This window comes from Typopeltis vanoorti, chromosome 3, assembly GCF_054136105.1.
Source record: "Typopeltis vanoorti isolate ZY-2024b chromosome 3, IOZ_Tvanoo_1.0, whole genome shotgun sequence".
NCBI lineage: Eukaryota > Metazoa > Arthropoda > Arachnida > Uropygi > Thelyphonidae > Typopeltis > Typopeltis vanoorti.
In genome coordinates, this window is record NC_143551.1 from 41,806,279 (window position 1) to 41,829,513 (window position 23,235).

A 23,235-nucleotide genomic window follows, 5' to 3' on the forward strand; every position below is an offset into this window, starting at 1 on the left:
GTGGATGCATGGAGGGCATTTGAGGACAGAAAGGAACTATGTGCAGGAGGCCATTTGCATTCGAATGACGAAGGATGTAGGCATCTGGAGATGGAGATTGCTGTTCTCTGAACGAGTCAGGGTGTCTATGCAGGGAAACTAGAATTACCAGGGTGATAGTTGTAGGGGTGGCTTCTTGTGGGAATAGGTGCTTGGGATAAGGAGGAATACATTGGGTAATGCTGAGTCCAGTGGAGTCAGGAGAGGATAAATATAGAAACAGTGACATTTTTATGCTTTATACTAATGCCAGGAGCATCCAGAATAAAGGAGATGAATGGTAGTGCTGATAGCATCAGCCTGTCTGAAGATTATTGGGATCTCTGAGACATTGAGGGGTGATGATATAATAACAGGAATAGAAGTAGCAGGGTACAGCATTTTTTGAAAGGATAGGAAGGTAAAACGTGGTGGGGGGTGTACTGCTTATGATAAGTTATGACATATCCTCTCAGGGTGGAGGCATTGAAGTGCAGTGACAGTAATGGTTTTGAAAGCATATGGCGTGAGGTAGAGGTGGGCAAGACTGGATATTTAGTGGGGTGTTGCTACAAGCCAAGGAGCACACAGAGTGAGGAGTGGCAGATGTTTAGGCAGTTGAGCTTGGCAAGTGCACGAAAAATGATTGTTATGGGAGATGGTAACTGTAGCTGTATAAACTGGTAAGAGGAAAATGCATGTAGTAATAAGGGAATGGAATTTCTAGAATTCTTGAGTGACAAATGTCTTAGGCAACATGTAATAGAAGGAACACGAGGTTCAAGAGTTTTGAATTCAGTCATAGCATCAGAAGAGCTGATTATAATTGAGATGGCATCTCTTCCCCCAGTAGGAGAGAGACTGTATCTAGAAGGGTGAGATATAATTAGTGCTTGGGAATTGTGAAGGAATATTTGTTAGTAGGAATAGTAAGCTGTATTCCACAAGTGAAGAAGAGGACACAATTTGGTGTCAAGTGGATGACAAACAATATCAAACAGGAACTGCAGGTGAGAAAGAGTTTATGGAAGAGATATAAGAAGAGGGGTGGAGAGCAGCTGCATGAAGAATATAAGCCTCAGGCCAGGAGAGTGAATGGTATGGTAAGAAAGGCAAAACTGGAATATGAGAAGTGATTGGCCCTAAGATCCAAAGAAAATCTTAGGGAAGTTTTTTAGCTGTGTGGCCAGTAGGAGGAGAAATGATTGTGGAAGAATAACATTGTGAGATAAAAATGGGATTGGAGTGACAAATGCAGAGGACATAGTTTATTTGTTCAATGAACATTATATTAGATTATTTCAAGAGGAGAGCTGTTTCAAATACTGAGTACTCTGGATGTCAATAAAGCTGTGGAACTGGATGAAATTTTGCCACAGGTTTTGAGAGAATATTTTAAACTACTGACAACTCTGTTGACCTGGCTTTTCAATGAAAGTCTTGTTATGGGAAAGGTAAGATAGTGCCATCACATAAGGGTGGTAGTAGAATGGAAGTGTGAAATTATAGACCAGTTTGTGTTTCATCAGTGGTTGCTAAGATCTTGGAGAAATTAGTGAGGGTCCATATACAGCATTGTGCACATGAGGGTAATGTTATCTGTGAGAGTTAACATGGATTTGTTAAGGGGCGCTCTTGATTTAGTAATATCATTGCCTTTTATAATAACTTGACAAGAGCAGTTGATGAGGGAAAGGCATATTCTTTGATTGTTTTTCATTTTTCAACGGCATTTTACAGGGTGCCACATGATAAGCTGTTATTTGTTGCACGACATGGGTTTAGATGTCAGGTTAGTGAACTGGATTCAGGATTGGCTATCTAATAGGTATCAGAGAGTTGTGTATAGGCAATACCAAGGTGGCAGAAGGTAACAAGTGGTTTTTCCACAGGGCACTGTACTGGAATATGTATTGTTTAACCTTCATATCAATGACATTGTCAGAGGATTGCAGGGGGATATTCAGTTTTTTGCAGATGATGTGAAGCTAGGAAGGGTTATTACGAATAGTGCCGATGTGGCAACCCTGCAAGTGAATTTAAATAAACTGGACAGATGGACAAATAAATGGGGATGTCAGTGTAATTCAGCAAAATGTAAAGGCTTGAAGTTTGGGATACATTGATGGGAGGCAGCATACTCTGTTGGAGGAGCTGCACTAGAGGAAGTAGGGGAGACAAGAGATCAAGGAAATGGGGGAGTTGATTGATAGAAACCTGAAATTCAGGGAACATACTGCAAAAGTGGTGACCGTATCCCAGAGGATTGCTGCAATAATGAGAAGGACACTGACTTGCAGAGATAAAAAAGTTATCATTCCATTGTATAAGACCCTGATCAGACTACACTTAGGCTTGTTCTCAGATTTGGTCACCAGGATTTGAAGGGGATAAATTAACTGTGGAAAGGGTACAAAGCAGATAACAAAGATGGTTTCAGGACTGTACAATGTTAGTTATGAGGATCAGCTGAGGGAATGTGGACTGCAGCGTTTTGTAGATAGAAGAATGAGAGGTAATATGAGTGAGACTTTAAACTGTAGAGAGGTAGTTACATGGTTCACACTAGGGAGTTCTTTTGCTTGGTGGAACAGGGGGGAAGGAGTGAGGACAAGGGCCATCCCTGAAGTTACAAAAGGAAGATGTGAAAAGAGGTTGAGGAGTGGTTTCTTTGCATGGAGGGTGGTTGAACCATGAATGAATTACCAGATAGAGTGGTGAGAGCACAAATGGTCAATGAGTTCAAGGAGTGGTATGATAACTTTGTGTTTTCTAAGAAGGACCTCCCACGATGAGTCTTTTGACTAAATGAATGAAGGCCTGAATCTTCATAATAATAATAATAATCTATCTGTCTTTTTCTTTCTTCTGACACTGTCGGGCTCTCGCACCCCTATACTAACTATTCTAGACCTACTATAAACACTCCTTTACTTTTTAACCTGAATAAAGATTAATTCCAGTCTTGTCAATGGCCTTTCTCATATTGCACAGCATTATATACACACCCAGAAGGTTGTTAGTTTGCGTTATGGAATTCTAATACAGTTCATAAGGATTCATTAGCCTCTATATACACCAACCTATTAGTGTAGAAACTTCATGTGCAAAATTATTTGGTTACAATTTGAAAAAGGCTTAAGCAAGAATATAATTTGTTGTGTAGATGATGAACGTAGTTGGTGGAGATGGAGAGTTGGTAAATCCAGTCTTGTCAATGGCCTTTCTCATATTGCACAGCATTATATACACACCCAGAAGGTTGTTAGTTTGCATTATGGAATTCTAATAAAGTTCATAAGGATTCATTAGCCTCTATATACACTAATCTATTAATGTAGAAACTTCACGTGCAAAATTTATTTGGTTACAATTTGAAAAAGGCTTAAACAAGAATATAATTTGTGGTGTAGATGATGAATGTAGTTGGTAGAGACGGAGAGTTGTGGAGTAGGTGCCCTCCCTCGATGAGTCTCTGGACTCCCTGAAGGTGCTATGTAATAATAATAATAAACTACACTATATATATAAAATGATAAGCCATTTTATGTCATGTTTGTATGTCACGTTTTTTGAAACGTTTTGAAACTCGGGGGCTACCCTGAGTGTCGAGTCTTCAACACTCAGGGTTGAATTCCGATGACTCAAATTTTAATTTGAGTCATCGGAATTCAAGGAGAACCGATCTACCAGTCTGGAACTCGGGGGTTTGGGTGCCGGGGGGGTGGGGAACCCTTTTGAGTCTTCAAAATTCGAGTCATCAGAATTCAAGGAGAACCGACCTACCAGTCCGGAACTCGGGGGTTTGGGTGCCAGGCAGCGGAACTCCCCCCCCCCTTCAAGTCTTCAAAATTCCAGTCATCAGAATTCAAGGAGTACCGGCCTACCAGTCCAGAAATCTGGAGGGTTGGGTGCCGTGGGCACCAGGGTGGTGTAGCCTCCCTAGTAATAATATAATTTCATATAATGTTTAATTTAATTGATGCACTTTAGTCCACCTTTTCTAGCAGTGAGCTTATCTTCAGCAGTTTTATCATTAAACGTATCACCTAGCTTCCTATGTCTTGTCAATTGCTCAGACCAAGAAGGTAGAGATGTTGAAACATTTGCTCTCACAAATGACATATGCAAATTGTTCACATGCTAATCAATGAACAAGATAGCTCAACCACTCTTTAAACACTCTGGACTTCTTCCTTCAAATATACTGCAAAGGTATTATTTTACTTAGGAAACTCAGACCACAATCTTGTGCTTATCCCTTCCTCCACCTAACATCACTCATAGTTATTCTCAACCAAGAGTCATTTGACATTATAAGAACACTAATTGGCATGTCCTTCATGACTTTCTTATCCTCACCATCAAATTCCTGATATATACCCTCAGTGGGTGCACAGTATATGCTAAGAAATTGCTCCTACATCAAGGATATCTTTTTCTCTTGTTTTCACATCTCCTTTATCATTTCTAATTCTTTTTACAGCACTCTTTCCTCCATCTGAGCTTCTTCAACAACCTCCAGAATATCTTGCCATCTTCTTGATATTTATTTTCTGTGTTCTTACCAAAGTCCTCTCATGACTTTTGTTTAGCTACTTTTACACAGTGTTTAACTTTCTTACATTTTGTATTTATTGCTCAGAAAGATCTCACCAATTTTTGCCTTTTTTGTTTCAGTCACCCCTATTATGTCATCCCTTCATGACTTTTATGCCTTATATCCTTGGCTGGATTACAACATTCGGCATTCTGACCCAAGCATATGCATTGAATGCATCACTGAAGTAATCGTCTTTAGTATAAAAGCATATATTCCCCATTTCATGTTAAATTCCCATCCTCTAAGTAAGTCATGGTTCTCCAAAAGATGCATCAAGGCTGTACAAATGAATAACCAGGCATAAGGCAACTGGCTATCATCAAGAACAATGCCCTCTCTCACTGATTTTGGTCTCTTGCCAAAGTAGTTGTTCACAACTTTTGCCCAACAACTCACTGCAACTGCATCCAGATGGGTGTATTGCATCATTACCCACACAAAAAAAGAAGCCAATCTGATGGCATCATAGTTTTCCTCAAATCATTGATAATTTTAGTATATGATCCTCAACCATTTTGAACATCCAACATGCAATGCTTCGTCTTCACCTTTTGCCAAAAAGTTACCAGAAAAATTGTGTCCAAATTAAATAAGTTTCTTGGACCTAACAGCATTTCTCCAATTGTCCTGAATATTTGTACTACAGAGTTGTCTTCTTGATTATGTTGCCTCTTTATGCCCTCTTTCTCCACTGGCATTTGCCCTACACTCTGAAAATTAGCCCATGTCCAAGTTATTTCAAAGAAGGATGAGAGTTCCTTACAATCACACTATCTTTTATACCTCAGTTCTCTCCAAAGTAATAGAACCATCAGCACCCAACTCCTATGCTACCTTGAAACTGCCAGTAGGGATTCTCTCTGTGCAGTTTGACAGGGGATCTGCTTACCTATGTCACCCAAATCTGGATAAGTACCACTGAAAAGTTTGGCAAATCTTATTAGGTTGAACTTGATATCTCCAAAGTTTTTGACCAGATCTGGACAAGGGCCTGTTAAGTAAGTGTCCATCATTCAGTCAGTCCCAAGGCTTCTACAAATGGGTTGCCAGTTTTCTCTGGACACCTGCTATGCTGAATGGCGGACGTTCCCAATCTTCTGTCCAACTAATGATGTGGGTCAGATAACCTTGTAAATTTTTATGCCTGCAATACCAAGTTCTGCCTTATTTCCCACAAAAATGAATCATATTCTCCTGACCTTATCTTTGATAACACCCAAATCTATGGGAAGATAAGATTTATTTTTCTTCTTGGGATTACCTTGACATCAAAGCTCTCTTGGCATCAGTACATTACAACCATTGACTCTTTGCATACAAAAAAAAATTAGGATTCTTCTTTTGTTCAAGGCCTATTATTTTACCTCTGAACAACTATTAACCCTGTGCTAACACTAATTCAGCCATCATTAAGTATTGCTCACACAATATTGAGAATGTGCTTCCAAGAGCTAACTAAAAATACTCTATACTATACAGAAGAGAGCACTCATACTTGTTAATGACTCATCTCTTACCAGCTCATTCCAACCATTCTTGCAAAGGCATTCAGTATCTACTGCATGCACATATAAATATTTCCATGGTAAATGTTCATCAGAACTAGCATCAGTAATTCTTCCACTCTACCAAATCCATTGAAACATGTGCAATTGTCATTTGTGCTCATGGTGATGATATGTTGGAAAGAGTCCAGAGAAGATTCACAAAGTTGGTCTCTGGAATGTGGAGTACGAGGTCAGATTGAGACAATGTGAGTTGCAGTACCTCGTGAATAGGTGGCAGAGAGAGGGTGGATATGATTGAGATAAGCTAGTTAGGAGGTTGTTATCAGGAAGGGATTTTTCATAGAATGGGAGAGGGCAGTAAAACAAGAGGCCATCGCTGGAAACAATAAGGAGGGTATGAGCAGAGGAGTGAGGAGTAGGTTCTTTATATGGAGAGTGGTTGCTGAGTGGAATGCATTGCCTGTGTGTATTGTGAATGTAGATACATTGAATCAGTTTAAGGCACGGTCGGATGAACATTGTGTGCAATAGTGTGTACCTCTCACAATGAGTCTCTGACTCCATGGAGGTCAGATGCTAATAATAATAATAAAGTTTCTCATCCTTCTTTTCTGCTACTGTAGTCTGGAACAACTTCCCCTCTCTTGTGTTTCTCAAGGAATACAATGCACAGGCCTTCAAATCTAGTGTGAACAAGTTCCTCCTTTACAAAATCTTTTCCCATATATATAGTACTAACATTCTCGTGTCTGGGTTAGTCCCGAGCGGGTGGAAAGAGGGGAAAATAGTTCCACTGTATAAAGGTGGTTCCAAGACTGCTGTAGTAAATTACCGACCGATTAGCATATCAGGAATCATTGTCAAGGTCTTAGAGAAAATAGTCAAGAGGAAAATACAAGATTGGATAGAAGAAAATGGGATACTGCATCGGGGACAGCATGGTTTTGTGAAGGGTAGGTCATGCCTCAGTAACTTGCTCACGTATTATAACACAGTGACGGTTGAACTGGATAAGGGTAATGGGTTTACAGTGATTCTACTGGACCTTGCCAAGGCCTTTGACAGGATTCCACATGGAATTCTAATCAGTAAATTGCAGCATATGGGAATGGACATAGGGTTGGTGAGATGGATAGGAGGGTGGTTGACGGAGAGATATCAGAGAGTGGTTTACTCGGGAGTAGAGTCCACAAGACGGCCTGTGACTAGTGGTGTGCCACAGGGATCTGTTCTTGGACCACTGCTGTTTAATTTGTTCATAAATGATATAGGAAATGATCTGAGAGGAACAGTTCATTTGTTTGCGGATGATGCGAAGTTGGGTAGGGCAATAGTGAATGCAGATGACGTCAAAATTTTGCAGGATGATTTGGATAGATTGGAGGTCTGGGCAAAGGAGAATGGATGTCAGTTTAATGTGGCAAAATGTAAGGTTATGCATTTTGGGGTGAAAAGATTGGCGGCAGTTTACTGCATTGGTGGAACCGTGCTCCAGGAAATTGATGAGGCACGAGATTTAGGAGTGTTGGTAGATAAGGAATTGAAATTTAGGGGACACATTGCAAAAGTGACCAAAACAGCTCATCAAATCACTTGGTTGCTGAAGAATACGATGACAAGCAGAGACAAGCAGGTTATTGTTCCTCTGTATCGAGCCTTGATAAGACCCCATCTAGACTACTGTGCTCAGATTTGGTCACCTAGGTTTCTTCTTGATGGGGAGGAGGTGGAGAGGATCCAGAGGCGAGTGACCAAGATGATAGCAGGTCTGTGGAATGAACCGTATGAGAATAGGTTGAGGATTTGTGGGTTGCAAAAATTGGTTGATAGGCGGAGGAGAGGAGATATGATTGAGACATTCAAATTACTGAAGGGTTTCTATAAAATTAATTCAGAAGATATTTTTGAGAACAGGGCTGGTTGTGAGAGGACTAGGGGACATCCATGGAAACTGGGCAAAAGTGTGGTTAGTAAAGGTGTTAGATCTGGGTTCTTTACTTTTAGAGTAGTGAATGAGTGGAATGTGCTCCCTGAGTCTGTGGTGGATGCGGTGACAGTGAATGAGTTTAAGGCGAGGTATGATAGATACTGTATGAATGTCAAATAGTTGTGATGAATATGATTTGGGGCCTCCCTCGATGAGTCCAATGACTCCCTGGAGTTGCCCGTAATAATAGTAATAGTAATAACATACTGCAGGTTGACCAACCAACCTCTCATGTATGGCTCAACTTATAATAAAATAAATAAATAAATACTAATAATGACCAAACCAGTTGATCACCACACTAACAGAGTTTTGGTTATGACAGCACATTACACCCCTCATTTTCATTTGACAAACCTTGCACTATACAAATCACGCAACCTACAGAGCATTACTCCACTACTCACAATTTGGATCCAGGTCGTTCTTCAATGGGCATAGATTATTTTCTTAATATTAATGCTAGCAAAACACAGTTGTGCCTTATTTCACACACAAAAAAAGAAAAATTTTCATTTAGTATTGTCTTTGACAACACTCAGATCTCCAGAAAAGGTGAGATTTCTTTTCTGGGCATTACCATCAAGCCTCTCTTGTACAACCGTTGCTTCTCAGCATCCAAAAAAACTAGGATTCCTATTTCACTTAAAGTGTTACTTTACCTCTGAACAGATATTAAGCTTATACAAATTGCAAATCCATCCCTATCTGTCAAATATTGCTCTCACATTTGGATTGATATCTCGAAGAGCTTTCTAAAAATACTCCACTCAATACAGAAGAAAGCAATTAGGTTGATTGATGATCTTTCTCTTACCAATTCACTCCAACCTACTTTCATGCAGATATTTGGTTTCTGCAGCATGCAAATTCTATAAATACTTCCATGGCAAGTATTCATATAAACCAGCATCAATTATGCATCCACCTGTGCAGCTGCCCCTAACTCCCCTTTGAAGTTCAACTCCACAATCACAGAACAAATTTCACTTCTTCTTTCACTCTTACTACTGAATTCTGAAACATTTTCCCATCCCAAGGAATTAAATGTACTGGTCTTCAAATCAAACATGAACAAGTTTCTCCTTTCCCAGCTCTCTATCCATCTACAGTACTATAGGTTGAGTAATGAACCACTCCTAAACAAGATCAACATTAAAAATAATAATAAATAAATAAAAAAAAACTTGTACCAAACTTTGACAAACACTTTTCCTCCATTACTCATCCATATACAACAAAAATTTATCTCACTATAATCTGTTATAGTGAGATAAGTTTTTGTTGCTAAAGCATAGATTTCATTCTAACAAAATATTATTTTATTATTATCACCCAAGATCCCATGGAGTTAGAGACTCATCTAGGAGGTCCTTTTATCACACTGGAATAATATAATGGTCCTTTTATCTCTCACACACACACACACACACACACACACACAGCTCATCATACTGTGCTTTAAACACACTCAAATTCTCTGCAGACACCACACTTAGGCAAGGCATTCCAATCATTCACAACTCTGCATGCAAGAAACCTGCTCCTCATTCCCCTGCTCACACCCTCTTTATACAGTTGCCAGGGGTATTAACATGACTTCTGGTTCTCCCCTGATCTCCCACTGTTTTCTGTAGAACCTCTCTAACATTGATTCTGTAACAACCCTTACGAACTTATAGGTCTCTATCATATCTCCCCTTTTTCTCCTATCCACTAGACTCTGTAAATAGCATCTTCTCAGTCTTTCCTCATATTCGACATTCCAGAGGTCAGAAACTACCTTAGTCAGTTGCCTCTGGACCCTTTCCAACACCTCCTCATCCTTTTAAGAACAAGGTGACCAAATCTTTGCACAGTAGTCCATGTGTGGCCTAATCAAAGCCTTATACAATGGAACACGAATCTCCCTACTTCAAGTTAGTGTCTTTTGCATCATTCCCAGAAGTCCTTTGTATTGTCTTCACAATTTTGACGACGATGTGTCCCCGAAATTTCAGACCCATACACAACTTGTTGACACCTATCAGATAGCGAGTCTCCAATTCAATGCATCAATCTAATATCCAACCCCATCCACTCCAGTTTGACTATCAATTTATCATGCAGTAGTCTATCAAAAGCCTTTGCAAAATCTAAGTATATTGCAAAGGCTTTTGATAGACTACTACATGGATATCCTTCTCCTCTATCCATGGAAGCAGTCACCTTATTGTAATAAGTAAGTAGATTACTAAAACATGACCTCCCTTTAGCAAATCCATGCTGTTCATCAAAGATAATACCATTGTTGTCAACCCAATTCTGGATCCTAGTTCTCAGCAACTTCTCCAACACCTTAATCACAACACCTGACACACAGGCCTATGATGTTTGATGCTCGAGTTCAATCACCTCCTTTATGAAGTGGCACAATTTTGCCCTCCTTCCACTCCTTAGGAACTTGACCCAGTGCAAGACTTATATTAAAATAATATGTCAAGGCCAGCATCAACTCCCTGGCACATTCCTTCAGAATACGTGGTGATATATTATCAAGTCCCACAGCATCATTAAATCTAGCTCAACTCCCCATACACCTCTTGCTAACTTAGTCAGTCTAAATCTCTCCATGAAGTCACATTCACAAGATTGAAAGACCTTTATGAACTGCTCACTATCTCCACCACACCTTTCACCACAGCTGTCTTTATACCATTTTCTCCGATAAATGTCATCTTTCCATAATCATTCTTTCTTTCTTTTGCTGGCTACATATCGAATGAACTCTTTAGGATTCTTTTTGGCTTCATTAGCTAACTGCTGTTCATACCTGTTTTTAGCTACCCTCACCAACCAAGTCACCCACCTTGACTGGTCTTTGTAATCCTAATGGAATTGGTTATTTCCACTTGCTGCCTCCATAATGCCCCTTTTCTCTGTATCGCATGCTTAATCTCTTTATTCATCCATCTCACACCTACCTTATTTAACCTTCTCACCCTTGGAATACATTTAGACATTGCATCCACTAGATAGTTTTTGAAAATCCCCAGAGCTTCTCTTTTCCAGCTAACTCCTCATTCCATGTTACGCCTGCAAGCTGTCTCCAAAGCTCTTCATAATCACCCCCTCCCTGTTGTAGTCCACATACTGTATACTCTTTTCTCACAGAGGTCCTCACACTGCTGGCAACCACCCAGGTAATCACTTCATGGTTACTCTCACCAACTGATGGGTGATTGGACGCCTCATTTATAATTACAATCTCTGATGAGATGATCAAATCCAAAACCCTCAATCCTCGTGTGCCGTCTGTTACATGCTGTCTGAGGTAGTTGTCCCTCAAAAACTCAAGAAACTAATTTTCTTTGCTTCCAGTTGCTATTTCATCATACCAGTCCATATTGCCATAATTAAAATCACTTATAATGATCACCCTTTTCTTATTTGCTTGGCTAATTTGATTATACATTTCATAGTCACTACCATCCACATTACCGGGTCTATAACAACATCTAACCAAGTATTTCAATTCAATCTATTCACCTATATCTCACACCATACTGCTTCAAAACCATTAGCACTATTACCCTCTTGCATCTCTACTCTATCATCAATTGCGCTCCCCCTCCCTTTTTTACCCTTTCTCTCCTCATGAAACACATCATACCCTTCCATCTGTATTCCTGTCAGGATGTTGTCCTCATCTAATCATGTTTCACTTATTCCGATAATTTTTTGGTGAGCAGATGCTATTAATGCAACAATTTTATCTGCCTTCTTTCTTATGCTTCTAGCATTTGTATACAAACACAGCAGCTCATTCCTGGATCTGTGGCTAGTTCTACTGATACCACTCATTTGATGTGATTTCACCTTGCTCAACTGAAGCCATTTCACTTTCTGCTTATTCATTTTAGAGCCCTCTTCAAATCCAACTATTTCCTCTTGATCCCAGATCATTCCATTCCTTTCCTGTCTACACATGCAGTGACATCCTCTTGGCGCTTCCACCTTTCTCATCCTGTGTTCCCCTGTTCACCCTGAGTCTCCTCATTTCCCTGTCTGTCTTGCACACTCATTCTCTCATTTTTTATACTCATTTCACTCACTTCCTCATTCATAACCACCTCTTCAATCTCTCCTGCTCTTTCACATCACTCCCCACTTGATCAGATTCATTCTCTGTACTCACTTCTCTACCTTCCAGCAGCAGTCTCTCCAAGCAACTCACACCAAAACCACTCAAATTCAGTCAATCACTCTTATTATATAGTTCACTTTGTCTTTAAAACTCATTCCACACATTAAAAAACTGCACTCCTTTCTCCTCACACATTTCAGCTAACATATCATTCATAATCCTTGCTCTCTGCCTCATCTCATTGCTATCATACCTAGGCAACACACTCACTACCTTTCCTGTCACACTATTCTCTTTTATCTGCTAAGCAACCTCCTGATATCCAATCTGACATGCTCCTTGTTCTCAGTCAAGTCATTTGTGCCTATTAAAATCATCAACTCCTTCGCTCCTCATATCCAATGTCTCAATCACTACTCATTTTACTGCTTGGAAAACATACCTTGTGCATCCTCTCATCCAGCACATGTTTAATAATTGAGTCACCATACAATGCCACTCATGTGTCTTTCATTACCTCTTTTATACCAACATGATTTGTTTTCAGCATTTTCACTCTCCCATGCATTTCCTGAATTTTCTTAACCTCAGTATATGCTAAATGTATATAATGGGGAAAAAATTCTATTCAAAACTGAGCATTTGATTTATACTCAGCATTATAATTTGTCTATTAAATGATTAGTTGTATGAAGGAGTGATGATCAGTGGAATAGAAAACATATTTATTATTACTTGGAGAGTGTGATGAGTGTGCAGAAGCATTAACTGAGGGTGTGATTAATGCAGTGCAAATTGCATCGTTAATAACATTGTTAATATTATTAACGATGCATCATGAAAAAGAAACGTTGTAAAATCTGAAAAAAAAAATGAAAATAAAAGCTTTCGACTAAAATGGCAATTTATTGTTACATAGCCATATTATTATTATGTACTCTATTTCATTTTTGATATACTGAATTGCTTATAGGGTTACTTTACATTTAGGATGTTCCACTTTTTGAGGGTATTATCTCAGATTTATTTCCTGGAGTTGTTCTACCAAAACCTGATTATGTTGTGATGTTCAAAGCTCTATGTGATAATATCAAAGTAAAAAATCTCCAAGGAGTTCCATGGTTTGTAGAAAAGATAATCCAGGTAAATTCTTTGTGTACTACAATATAGATTATAGATAATCAATAATTTTACTCAAAATCATGATATAAACATACAATTTTTTATATTGCTCATCTATTGTAATTATTATTATTATTATTAGCACCAGATCTCCATGGAGTCAAAAGACTCTTTGAGGGAGGTTTACACACAAAGTTCATCAAACCTTGTCTAAAACTTTCAAATCACTTTCTGCATTCTGCACTTACTATACTCACCACATTCTCACACAGTACATTCTCCATTTGCCAGCCACTCTAAGCAAAGTACCTGCTTCTCTCCTCTCCTGCCCTTCACTCTTGCACACATCATCCTTTACACAGTTTCTAGGAATTACCTCTTGCTCTACTCCACATCTTCCAAAAACAATTTGGTAAGGAACAAATGTGTCCCTTAACAAATATGACTCAATCATATCTCTTCCATACAATTTAATGAAGGTCTGCAAATGACACTCTTGTACATGGAATATCATTCATGTTGATGTTATTGGAGGAGAAATCATATCTACAAATAATAATTTAATAATCAATTTATTTAGCCATTAAATTATCATGTCAGCATGTAACTTAGTCAACCAGATATTCATGGTCACAACACATATCTAAAGCATGTGCATGCAAACAGACTAGTAGGAATGAAAATACTCTTATTCACATTCAGTCTGTGTTTGTCTTCCTGAAAGGTTGTCATGATGCCCAGGTATGATAATGATGAGTTGAGACAGAGAGCCAGAATCGTGAATGGTATGCTAGCAGAGCTGTGTGAGGAGAAGAGAGTACTGTTTGTGGATGTGTGCCATGTGTTTGCAGGAAGAATGTAATTATATAAGCTTGATGGATTGCATTTGAATGGCTTTTGAGTGAGTGCACTGGAGAAAGTGTTTCTAGAAGGAAGAACAACATGTGATGTAAGCAAGAGATCAGAAGTAAGAGATGAAGTGAAAGATCAGGAGAGTGTTATTGAAGAGACAGAAGTGCTTGGCAGTGAAAATAGTAGTAACATGAGAGAGAGAGATGAAGCTTAGGTGGACAGGGAGATGTGGCATAGAGATGTGGATGTTGAAAATAACAGTGAATGTGTGTATGGAGATGGAGTATATTGTGATGTGGGTGGGAAGTTAAGACTGAGCAGATATATGTGGTAAGCATGATAAAGATGATTGGGCAAAGGCAGATGTGATGTGGAAATCAAATCAACAAGTGGCCTAGATAGGACTGGTTATAGACCTAAAAAGTGAACTCCTGTGTTTGTTTACAAATGTCAGAAGTATCAGAAATAAGGGAGATGAAATGATTTCAGTGATTGAGTTTATTTACCCCAAAATCATTGGAATAAGTGAAACATGGTTGAATGAAGATGATATCCTAACATGAATTATATCTACTGCTGATGAATTATATCTACATAAGGTACACATGAAAAAGGGAAATAGTGGCAATGGTTATGAGGCAGTGTAGTGTAAAGTGAAGGTTGACAAGGAAGACATATTTAGTTGGACATTGCTATAGGCCAAGGAATGTGGAGGGTGGTGATGAAGAAATGGATAAACAACTTGGATTAGTGAACAAAGGAAGGGTAATTATTATGGGTGATTTTAATTATGGCAGTATAGATTAGAATGAAGAGATGGCATTTGAGAATAAGGAAAATGAATATCTCAAGTTCTTGAGAGATAACTATCTCGCACAGCATGTAATGGAGAGCACACGATGAGCGAGAGTTTTAGATCTGATTATTTCATCAGAGGATGTAATTCTGAGTGGCGTTTTGCACTTTCCTACTGTTGGTGAGAGTGATCATGAAGTGACCACCTGAGTTGGGCTAACCATATGCATACTTCTGTGAAGAAAGGATATATATGAAAGTACAAGGCTGGATTATGATAAGCTTAAGAGACAGTTTGGAGCTGTAGTATGGAAAGAGGAGTTGAGCAGTAATGAAATAAATGATGCCTGGGAACTGACAAAGAAATATATAACAACATCAACATGTGAATGTATTCTGAAGGCCAAAATGCTGAATAAGTTAGGTGTAAAATGAATGAATTAGGGGCTTAAGCATGAAATCTAGAAGAAGAAGGTAATTTGGATGCAGTACAAGATGAATAATGGTTACAATTAGTTACATGAAGAGTATAAAGAAGGTGATGAGATTGTCCTTTTCCTTGTCCACCACTACTACTCAAGGAGTGGTGGTGGACAAGGACCTGAAATTCAGTAGCCACATTGCACAAGTTGTGAAGACATCATGTCGGATAATGGCAATGATGCGGAGGACTCTGACATGCAGAAATAGAGAGGTTATGATTCCATTGTGTAAGACCTTGATCAGGCCTGATATGGATTATTGTGCTCAGATTTAGTCGCCGGGTTTTCATGGTGATGAGGATATGTTGGAAAGGGTCCAGAGAAGATTCACCAAGGTAGTCAGTGGTCTTTGGAATATGGAGTATGAGGACAGATTGAGAGAATGTAAGTTGCAGAGCCTCATGAATAGGAGGGGGGGGGGAATATGACTGAGACATACAAGCTAGTCAGTGGTTGTTATCAGGTTGACATGGAAGAAATTTTTCATAGAAGGGACCATCACTGGAAACTGTATAACTAGAATGTCAGCAGAGGAATGAGGAGCAGGTTCTTTGCATTAGTGGAATGCATTGCTTGAGATTTTTGTGAATGTAGATACATTGAATCAATTTATGACATAGTTAGATGAGCATTGTGTGCAATAGTGCACTTCCCATTATGAGTCTCTCACTCCATGGAGGTGAGATAATAATTATTATTGTTCCGGGCAACTCCAAGGAGTCGATAGACTCATCGAGGTAGGCCCTGACATCATGTCAAGAACAACTATTCGACATTGACACAGTATCTATCATACCTTGTCTTGAACACATTCACGGTCGTAGCATCCACAACAGAGTCTGGAAGCTTATTCCGCTCCTTCACCACTCTCCAAGTAAAAAACCTAGCTCTAACACCCTTATCAACCATGCTCTTGCCCAGCTTCCATGCATGGCCCCTAGTCCTCCCACCACCAGTCATATTTTCAAAAATATCTTCTGGATCAGTTTTATAGAAACCCTTCAGTAATTTGAATGTCTCAATCATATCACCCCTCCTTTGCCTATCGTCCAATCTCTGCAACCCACAAATCTTCAACCTATTCTCATAAGGTTAATTCCACAGACCTGCTATCATCTTGGTCACTCATCTCTGGATCCTCTCCACTTCCTTCCCATCACGAAGAAACCCTGGTGCCCATAACTGGGCACAGTAGTCCAGATGGGGTCTTATCAAGGCTTGATACAGAGGAACAACAACTTGTTTGTCTCTGCATGTTAAAGTATTTTTCAGAAGCCAAGTGGTTTGATGAGCTGATTTAGTCACTTTTGCAATGTGCCCCCTAAACTTCAATTCCCTATCCACCAACACTCCCAAACCCCTGGCCTCATCAATCTCCTGGAGTACGGTTATAATAGCAGCAGTATATCCACGAATGCGATATACTGCTGCTATTCTTTTCACCCCAAAGTGCATAACCTTACACTTTGCCACATTAAATTGACATCCATTTTTCCTAGCCCAGTCCTCCAAACTATCCAAATCATCCTGTAAAATTTTGACATCCTGTGCACTCACAATTGCTCTACCCAACTTTGCATCATCAGCAAACAAGTGAAAACTTCCTCTCAGATCCTTTCCTATATCATTGATGAACACATTGAAAAGCAGTAGTCCAAGAACAGAGCCCTGCGGCACACCACTGTCACAAGCTGTCTTTTAGACTCCACTCCTGAATAAACCACTCTCTGGTATCTCTCCTTCAACCACCCTCCTATCCATCTCACCAACCCTATATCTATCCCCATCTGCTCCAGTTTACTGATTAGGGTTCCATGTGGTAACCTGTCAAAGGCCTTGGCAAGGTCCAGTAGTATCACTGTAAACCCATTACCCCTATCCAGTTCAGCCGTCACTGTGTTATAAAACGTGAGCAAGTTACTGAGGCATGATCTACCCTTCACAAAATCATGTTGTCCCCCATACAATATCCCATTTTCATCTATCCAATCCTGTATTCTTTTCTTGACTAATTTTTCTAAGACCTTGACAATGATTCCTGATATGCTAATCGGTCGGTAATTTACAACAGCAGTCTTGGAACCACCTTTATGCAGTGGAACTATTTTCTCCTCTTTCCACCCGCTCGGGACTAACCCAAACCCGAGACTCAAATTAAACAAAATGGTCAAGGGTACTGACAATTCTTTAGCTGCTTCTCGTACAACACGAGCTGGTATACCATCCAATCCCACGAATGTATTGACATTGAGGTTATGCAATAGACTGCTGACCTCCACTTCATTCACCACAATTCCCCCTATAATCTACTGGTTTATTCATTTCTGCAATGTTACCACCTGGATGATATATACTTGCAAAGTGCTCACTCAGTAACTCAACTATATCAACTGATTCAGTTACCTCCCTACCATCGGCATTCTTTAAAATCATTCTGCCATGTACATTTTTCCTTTTACTTGCAACATATCTAAAAAACTGTTTAGGATTCTCTTTAGCCTGCATGGCCAATGTTCTTTCGTAATGCTTTTTTGCTTTTCTTACCCCACTCGTTACCCTTCTGGCCTGCGCTTTATACCATTCATGTGCCTGCCGGTCACCTTTCTCCTTAAATTCCCTCCATAGTTGTTTCTTTTTTTGCAACTCAAGCTTAATGGTGTTATTCATCCATTTAACCCCTACTTGATTTATTATTCGGACTCTAGGTATACAGTCAGCCATTGCTTCATGCAAACACTTCTTAACTGCCTCCCATGCACTGTCAACTTCTAGTCCTTGCAGTTGTACATGCCATGGCACTGAACCAATCAAACTCCTAAGCTTGTCATACTTTCCAGCCTGATAATTCCACATGTACCCTATCTTAATTGAAAATTCCACACCTTTAGCCACCTCCCAAGTCAAGACCCTATCCTCACTCTCACTAATTGGTGGCAATGTGGTCATACTTGTTACAGCCAAATCCTCAGATGTAATTACTAGGTCAAGCACTCTCTGACCCCTAGTATTTTCCATTACATGCTGTCGCAGATAGTTAACCCTTAATAACCGCATAAAATACAATTCCTTCCTCCCGTGTGTCCTCTCTTCACTCCAATCAATGCCACCATAGTTGAAATCTTCCATAATAATTATTCTCCTCCACTTATTTCTTCTATTTGCTTGTGCATACTGTCACCACTATCTTTTCCATCACCTGGCCTATAGCAGCACCCAATTGTATATTTAGTTCTGCTAGTCACAATCTCACACCAAATGGCCTCAAATGTGCTCTTTTCTCTATCCTGAAATTTAACTTCTATTCTCCTTGGCTGTAGCTTATCAGCTATCATCAACAATACTCCTCCCCCCATTTTATTCTCCCTGTCATTCGTGAACACACTATATTCATCACATTCAATCCCACTAGCTATATCATCTAAAGTCAGCCATGATTCACTAATACCAATAACCTGTGGTCTGGAAATGCCAACCATGGCCAAAAACTCTTCCTTCTTGTTCCTAATACTCCTAGCATTAGTGTACATGAATTTAAGACCTCCATTTGCCCCAACCCTACCTTGATGCCTTATGTTAACTCTCCCACTCTGATTTGTTGTCCTTATTCGCTCGGGCATATTATATTCATTCATACATTCATCTGCCTCCCTAAGGACTGTATATCTACTCCTCCCCCCTTAATAAATCTAGTTTCCCTAAATTTGCACATCCACTACATTCAGCAACACTTTCTCAAGTCGCCTTACACCATAACCATTCAAATGCAAGCCATCTATCTTATATCGATCCTTTCACCCACCGAACTCACTCCACACATCCACAAATTCCACACCACTCGTCATACATAACCCACACATAAAGTCATTCGCAATTATTAATAGTCATTGGCAAAAGACTAATCATTCTAACTCTCTCACTCTTTTCTTTTGCTACCTCAAACAATTCATTCAGGTCTTCTATCACTTCCATTTTATCTCCTTTCAAATCATTCGTACCTGCCACAACAATCATTTCTTTCACCCTTTCCTTTTGCTCTCTAATAGACTCAGTTACATCCTTTATGGTCGCACCAGGTTGGTACGATTTTGTCAAATCCTTTACTAACACACCTTGTACTAACGAGTCTCCATACAGCACTCTATCCTTCATTTTTTTCATGTTCACACTCATATGCCTATTTTTCCTGTCTTACTTTTTATTATTGGCTGGTTCATTCAGTCAACTTTTGCTCATATGCTCTATCTGCTGTTTTGCCCTTTGTATCGCACCATTCAACAATGCGATCTCACTCATTGCATGTATCTCATCTTTTTTATTCTCTGTAAAACCATTAATACTATCATTCACACTCTCACAATTCTCTGGTATAACCTTGCCGTTTCTTGTCATATCGCTATTTTCTTCATTCTGAAGTTTGACAAAAATATCACACTCACGATCCGAAATACACTTCAATTTCTCATTCTCCCTACATTTTCTACACACATTCACTCCTTTATTATTCGTCGGTGTGTGGTTGTTCATCTAACCACACACCGACCGCACTCCGAAAAGCGTACATTTCACAGATAGTACGCTGAATCATCTCCTTTATATTACCGTTCTTGAAAGAAGATGGTGAACCATCATTGCTGGCTGCCATTTTCCTTCATACTGGAGCCATACTTACTTGTAACGTATTTTATCAAATTATAAATTATAAAACACCAAATATACACAAACAGATGCACTAAGATACGCAAGGCAAACAAAACTATGCAATATTAAAGTAAATTTATCAACGATAACTGAAAATACCACTTATCTTATCAGGAGCTTTCACAAACACTACACACTACGAATCCCTCTAGTGGCGACTTCCCGATAATGTTCATTATCGGGATTATACATCAGAATTGTTACATCAGATAAATTTAGTGCTGTAATATAAGGAATATTATATTTTGAGAGAGGATTGAGTGAATAGGAGAGGAGGTGGTTTATTATTAATGATTGCTAGAAAACTTCAACTAGCAAATATTAAAGCTGAGGGGTACGTATATTTCTTGGGGAGATGGTTCTTTTGAGGCTACCTGGTATGGGTGAGAGGTGCACAGTGTAAAATATATTGCTTGCTGCTACAGGCCAGTAGGTGCAGAGGAAGATGTTGATGCCATGCATTGGAAATTTAGCCCAGTGAGTGCATATTGAGTTCTTATTTTTATGGAGGACTTCAACTATGGTGTACATAGATTGGAGGGAGAAAAGGGTGCATGGCAAGATGGAAGTGGAATATATATAGGTATAATAACCTGAAATAAGTACTGGATCTGGTAATAGCATTAGAAGAATATCCATAACCAGGATGGACATTCTACCTACTCATTCATTTATTCATTTCGTATGGTGATCCAACAGCCTTGAGCCCCTTTTACGGGGAGGTACAGCACCACCTCAATCCCCCTATTTTTATCCGGGCTTGGGACTGGCATAGCTGACAATTCAGACCTTTGGCTGGAGGGATTGTCTTAAGTATTCCTGACTGTATCCGTGTGTGTTCACGGGGCCGGTTTACCTGCTTGCGGGTTGAAAAACCCCAGATAAACTGGGGAAAAAACCCTGCTGTCCACACCCAAGACTGGCTAACTTGGCTATGGCTGAGGATGATCCTTAAGCTCCTCACGTCGTCGACGGGAATCGAACCCAGGATACCCCTTCTCCAGGCATATGGTTGTGAAGTGCATAGCCACTAGGCTAACCACACATTCTACCTACAATCAGATATAATGGCAATGAAGTTTTGTTCTTGAAGGTTACAAAATGTGAAATTCTCTGACAAAAAAGGGATTATGTTGAACTATAAAGCTGGTAATTATGACAGACCTAGGAAGTAGCTTGGGGCAGTGTCAGGCTTAAGAAGCTACAAGTAAAGAATGAGCAGTGAATGTGAAGTGGTCATAAATAGTTTGAGAGAAGCAGTATCAGATCATACATACACAGGGTCAGGTGGGTAAACCAAGTGTGGGTTAAGTGGATGAGAAGTGATATAAAGCAGGATCTGGGAAAAAAAAATTCTGGAGGGAATATAAAGAAAAAGGTGATCAGCATGCTGATGAGCAATAGAATGATGTTAGATACCAAGGATGATGTTAAAGATACCAAGCAATTTTAAACCTGGTTTTACTCCATTTTTTCCAAGTAAGCAAACAGACAAAATGTCAAGTTTGCGCCTGCAATTTATGCAAGACTAGCTGATCCTACAGGTAGTGCAAGACCAAGGCAACTCGTGGTAGAGGTGGAGCAAAATGGAGTAAAACCAGGTTTAAAATTGCTTGGTATCTTTAACATAACTATACCCAAGTTAAAAATACTTTCTAGAAGGATGATGGTATGTAAGGAAGGCTAAATCAAATTATGTGAGAAAATTATCTAAGCAGATCAAAGTAAATCAAAGATTTTTTTTTTGTTATGTAACAAGTAAGATGAAGAATATATATTATGTAACAAATAAGATGATAACAAATAATGAATATTATGTAACAAATAAGATGAAGATGTTTGATTTTCATAACCTAGTGCAAGGTCATAACCCTGCTTATTGAGGCTTGAAATGGATAGGTTTTGGTTCCTAGAGCAGGATTTCTGTAATCCTTTTCCTACTTACATTGTTTATATGCTATAATTTTTAAAAGTTCTTGTAGATGAAAAAAAAAAATTGGCTGCATGCTCATTTAATCGATTTTATCATTCAGTTTATAAGTTTTGATATAAATGTGTTTTTATTACATTCATAATTTTAGTTTGTGTCTATTAATTTAGGTATATGAAATGATCCTTGTTCGACATGGACTTATGATTGTTGGTGATCCAATGGGTGGAAAAACATCAGCTTATCAAGTTCTGGCTGCAGCTTTAAGTGATATAAATAAATTAGGACCCAGTTGTGGTATGGAAGAACAAAAAGTTTTATATCGGATCATTAATCCCAAATCTATCACAATGGGCCAGTTATATGGTAGCTTTGATCCAATATCACATGAATGGTCTGATGGCAAGTATACAGAATACTTAAATTTAAAATTTTATAAAATCTTTTGTTTAATTATATTTAACCTTCCTATCCAGCAAAACCTCTATACAATGCATATCTGTTGAAAGAACATTGATAATGAGTGCAAGTCAGCTATCATGTCATTTACAAGGTGCAATAATCCTGCATCCTGAGGAGAACACTTAACCAGATTACCTCACATTCATAGCTGCTTTCAGAGAGGATTGCCTATAACAAGAAATGCAGTCCCTTTGCCATATTATTATTATCATAATCATCTTTTAGTTGTAGTAGTTCCTCAGCACAATATAAATTATGGTGGCTGCCACTGATCCAATTACAAATGGCGTGTCACCAAGTCCTCCCCATTCAAGGACTCTGTTTTGCGTAAGATAATAAAGGATTTTGTGACATGCGGGACGTAGCATGTGTGCTTCCCAGCAGATGGATATGTGGCAGGTGAGAGAAGGGGGAGTGCATATATGCTTAAAATATAGGCAATGGGAGGAATTCTGAGTTAGATGCTACGATATCTCACCTCGTTGTGTCAGGAGCGGGAGATCTTCAAGAGACGAGTAGTGTGATAAGTGAGAATAACGAACAGCAAAATATGAATGAAGAAATAAGAGTGGGGAGTGTGGAAGGCTTGAATGATTGTGACATTTTCGGAGATGGTCATGATTGATAGGATAAATGGCAAGTATGAGTGGCT

The 23,235-nt window shown here is 39.2% G+C and overlaps 1 protein-coding gene across 1 annotated transcript in view; it reads left to right on the forward strand.

The window, feature by feature from the left end:
• The window catches only part of LOC150108079 (dynein axonemal heavy chain 3-like), a 1,881,116-nt gene that overhangs the window by 541,139 nt on the left and 1,316,742 nt on the right, over window positions 1–23,235 (forward strand). The window contains exons 25-26 of the mRNA XM_090415945.1: window positions 13,233–13,385; window positions 22,292–22,523. Of these exons, the coding sequence (XP_090272071.1) occupies window positions 13,233–13,385; window positions 22,292–22,523 (385 nt within the window). The remainder of the gene's footprint in view (window positions 1–13,232; window positions 13,386–22,291; window positions 22,524–23,235) is intronic.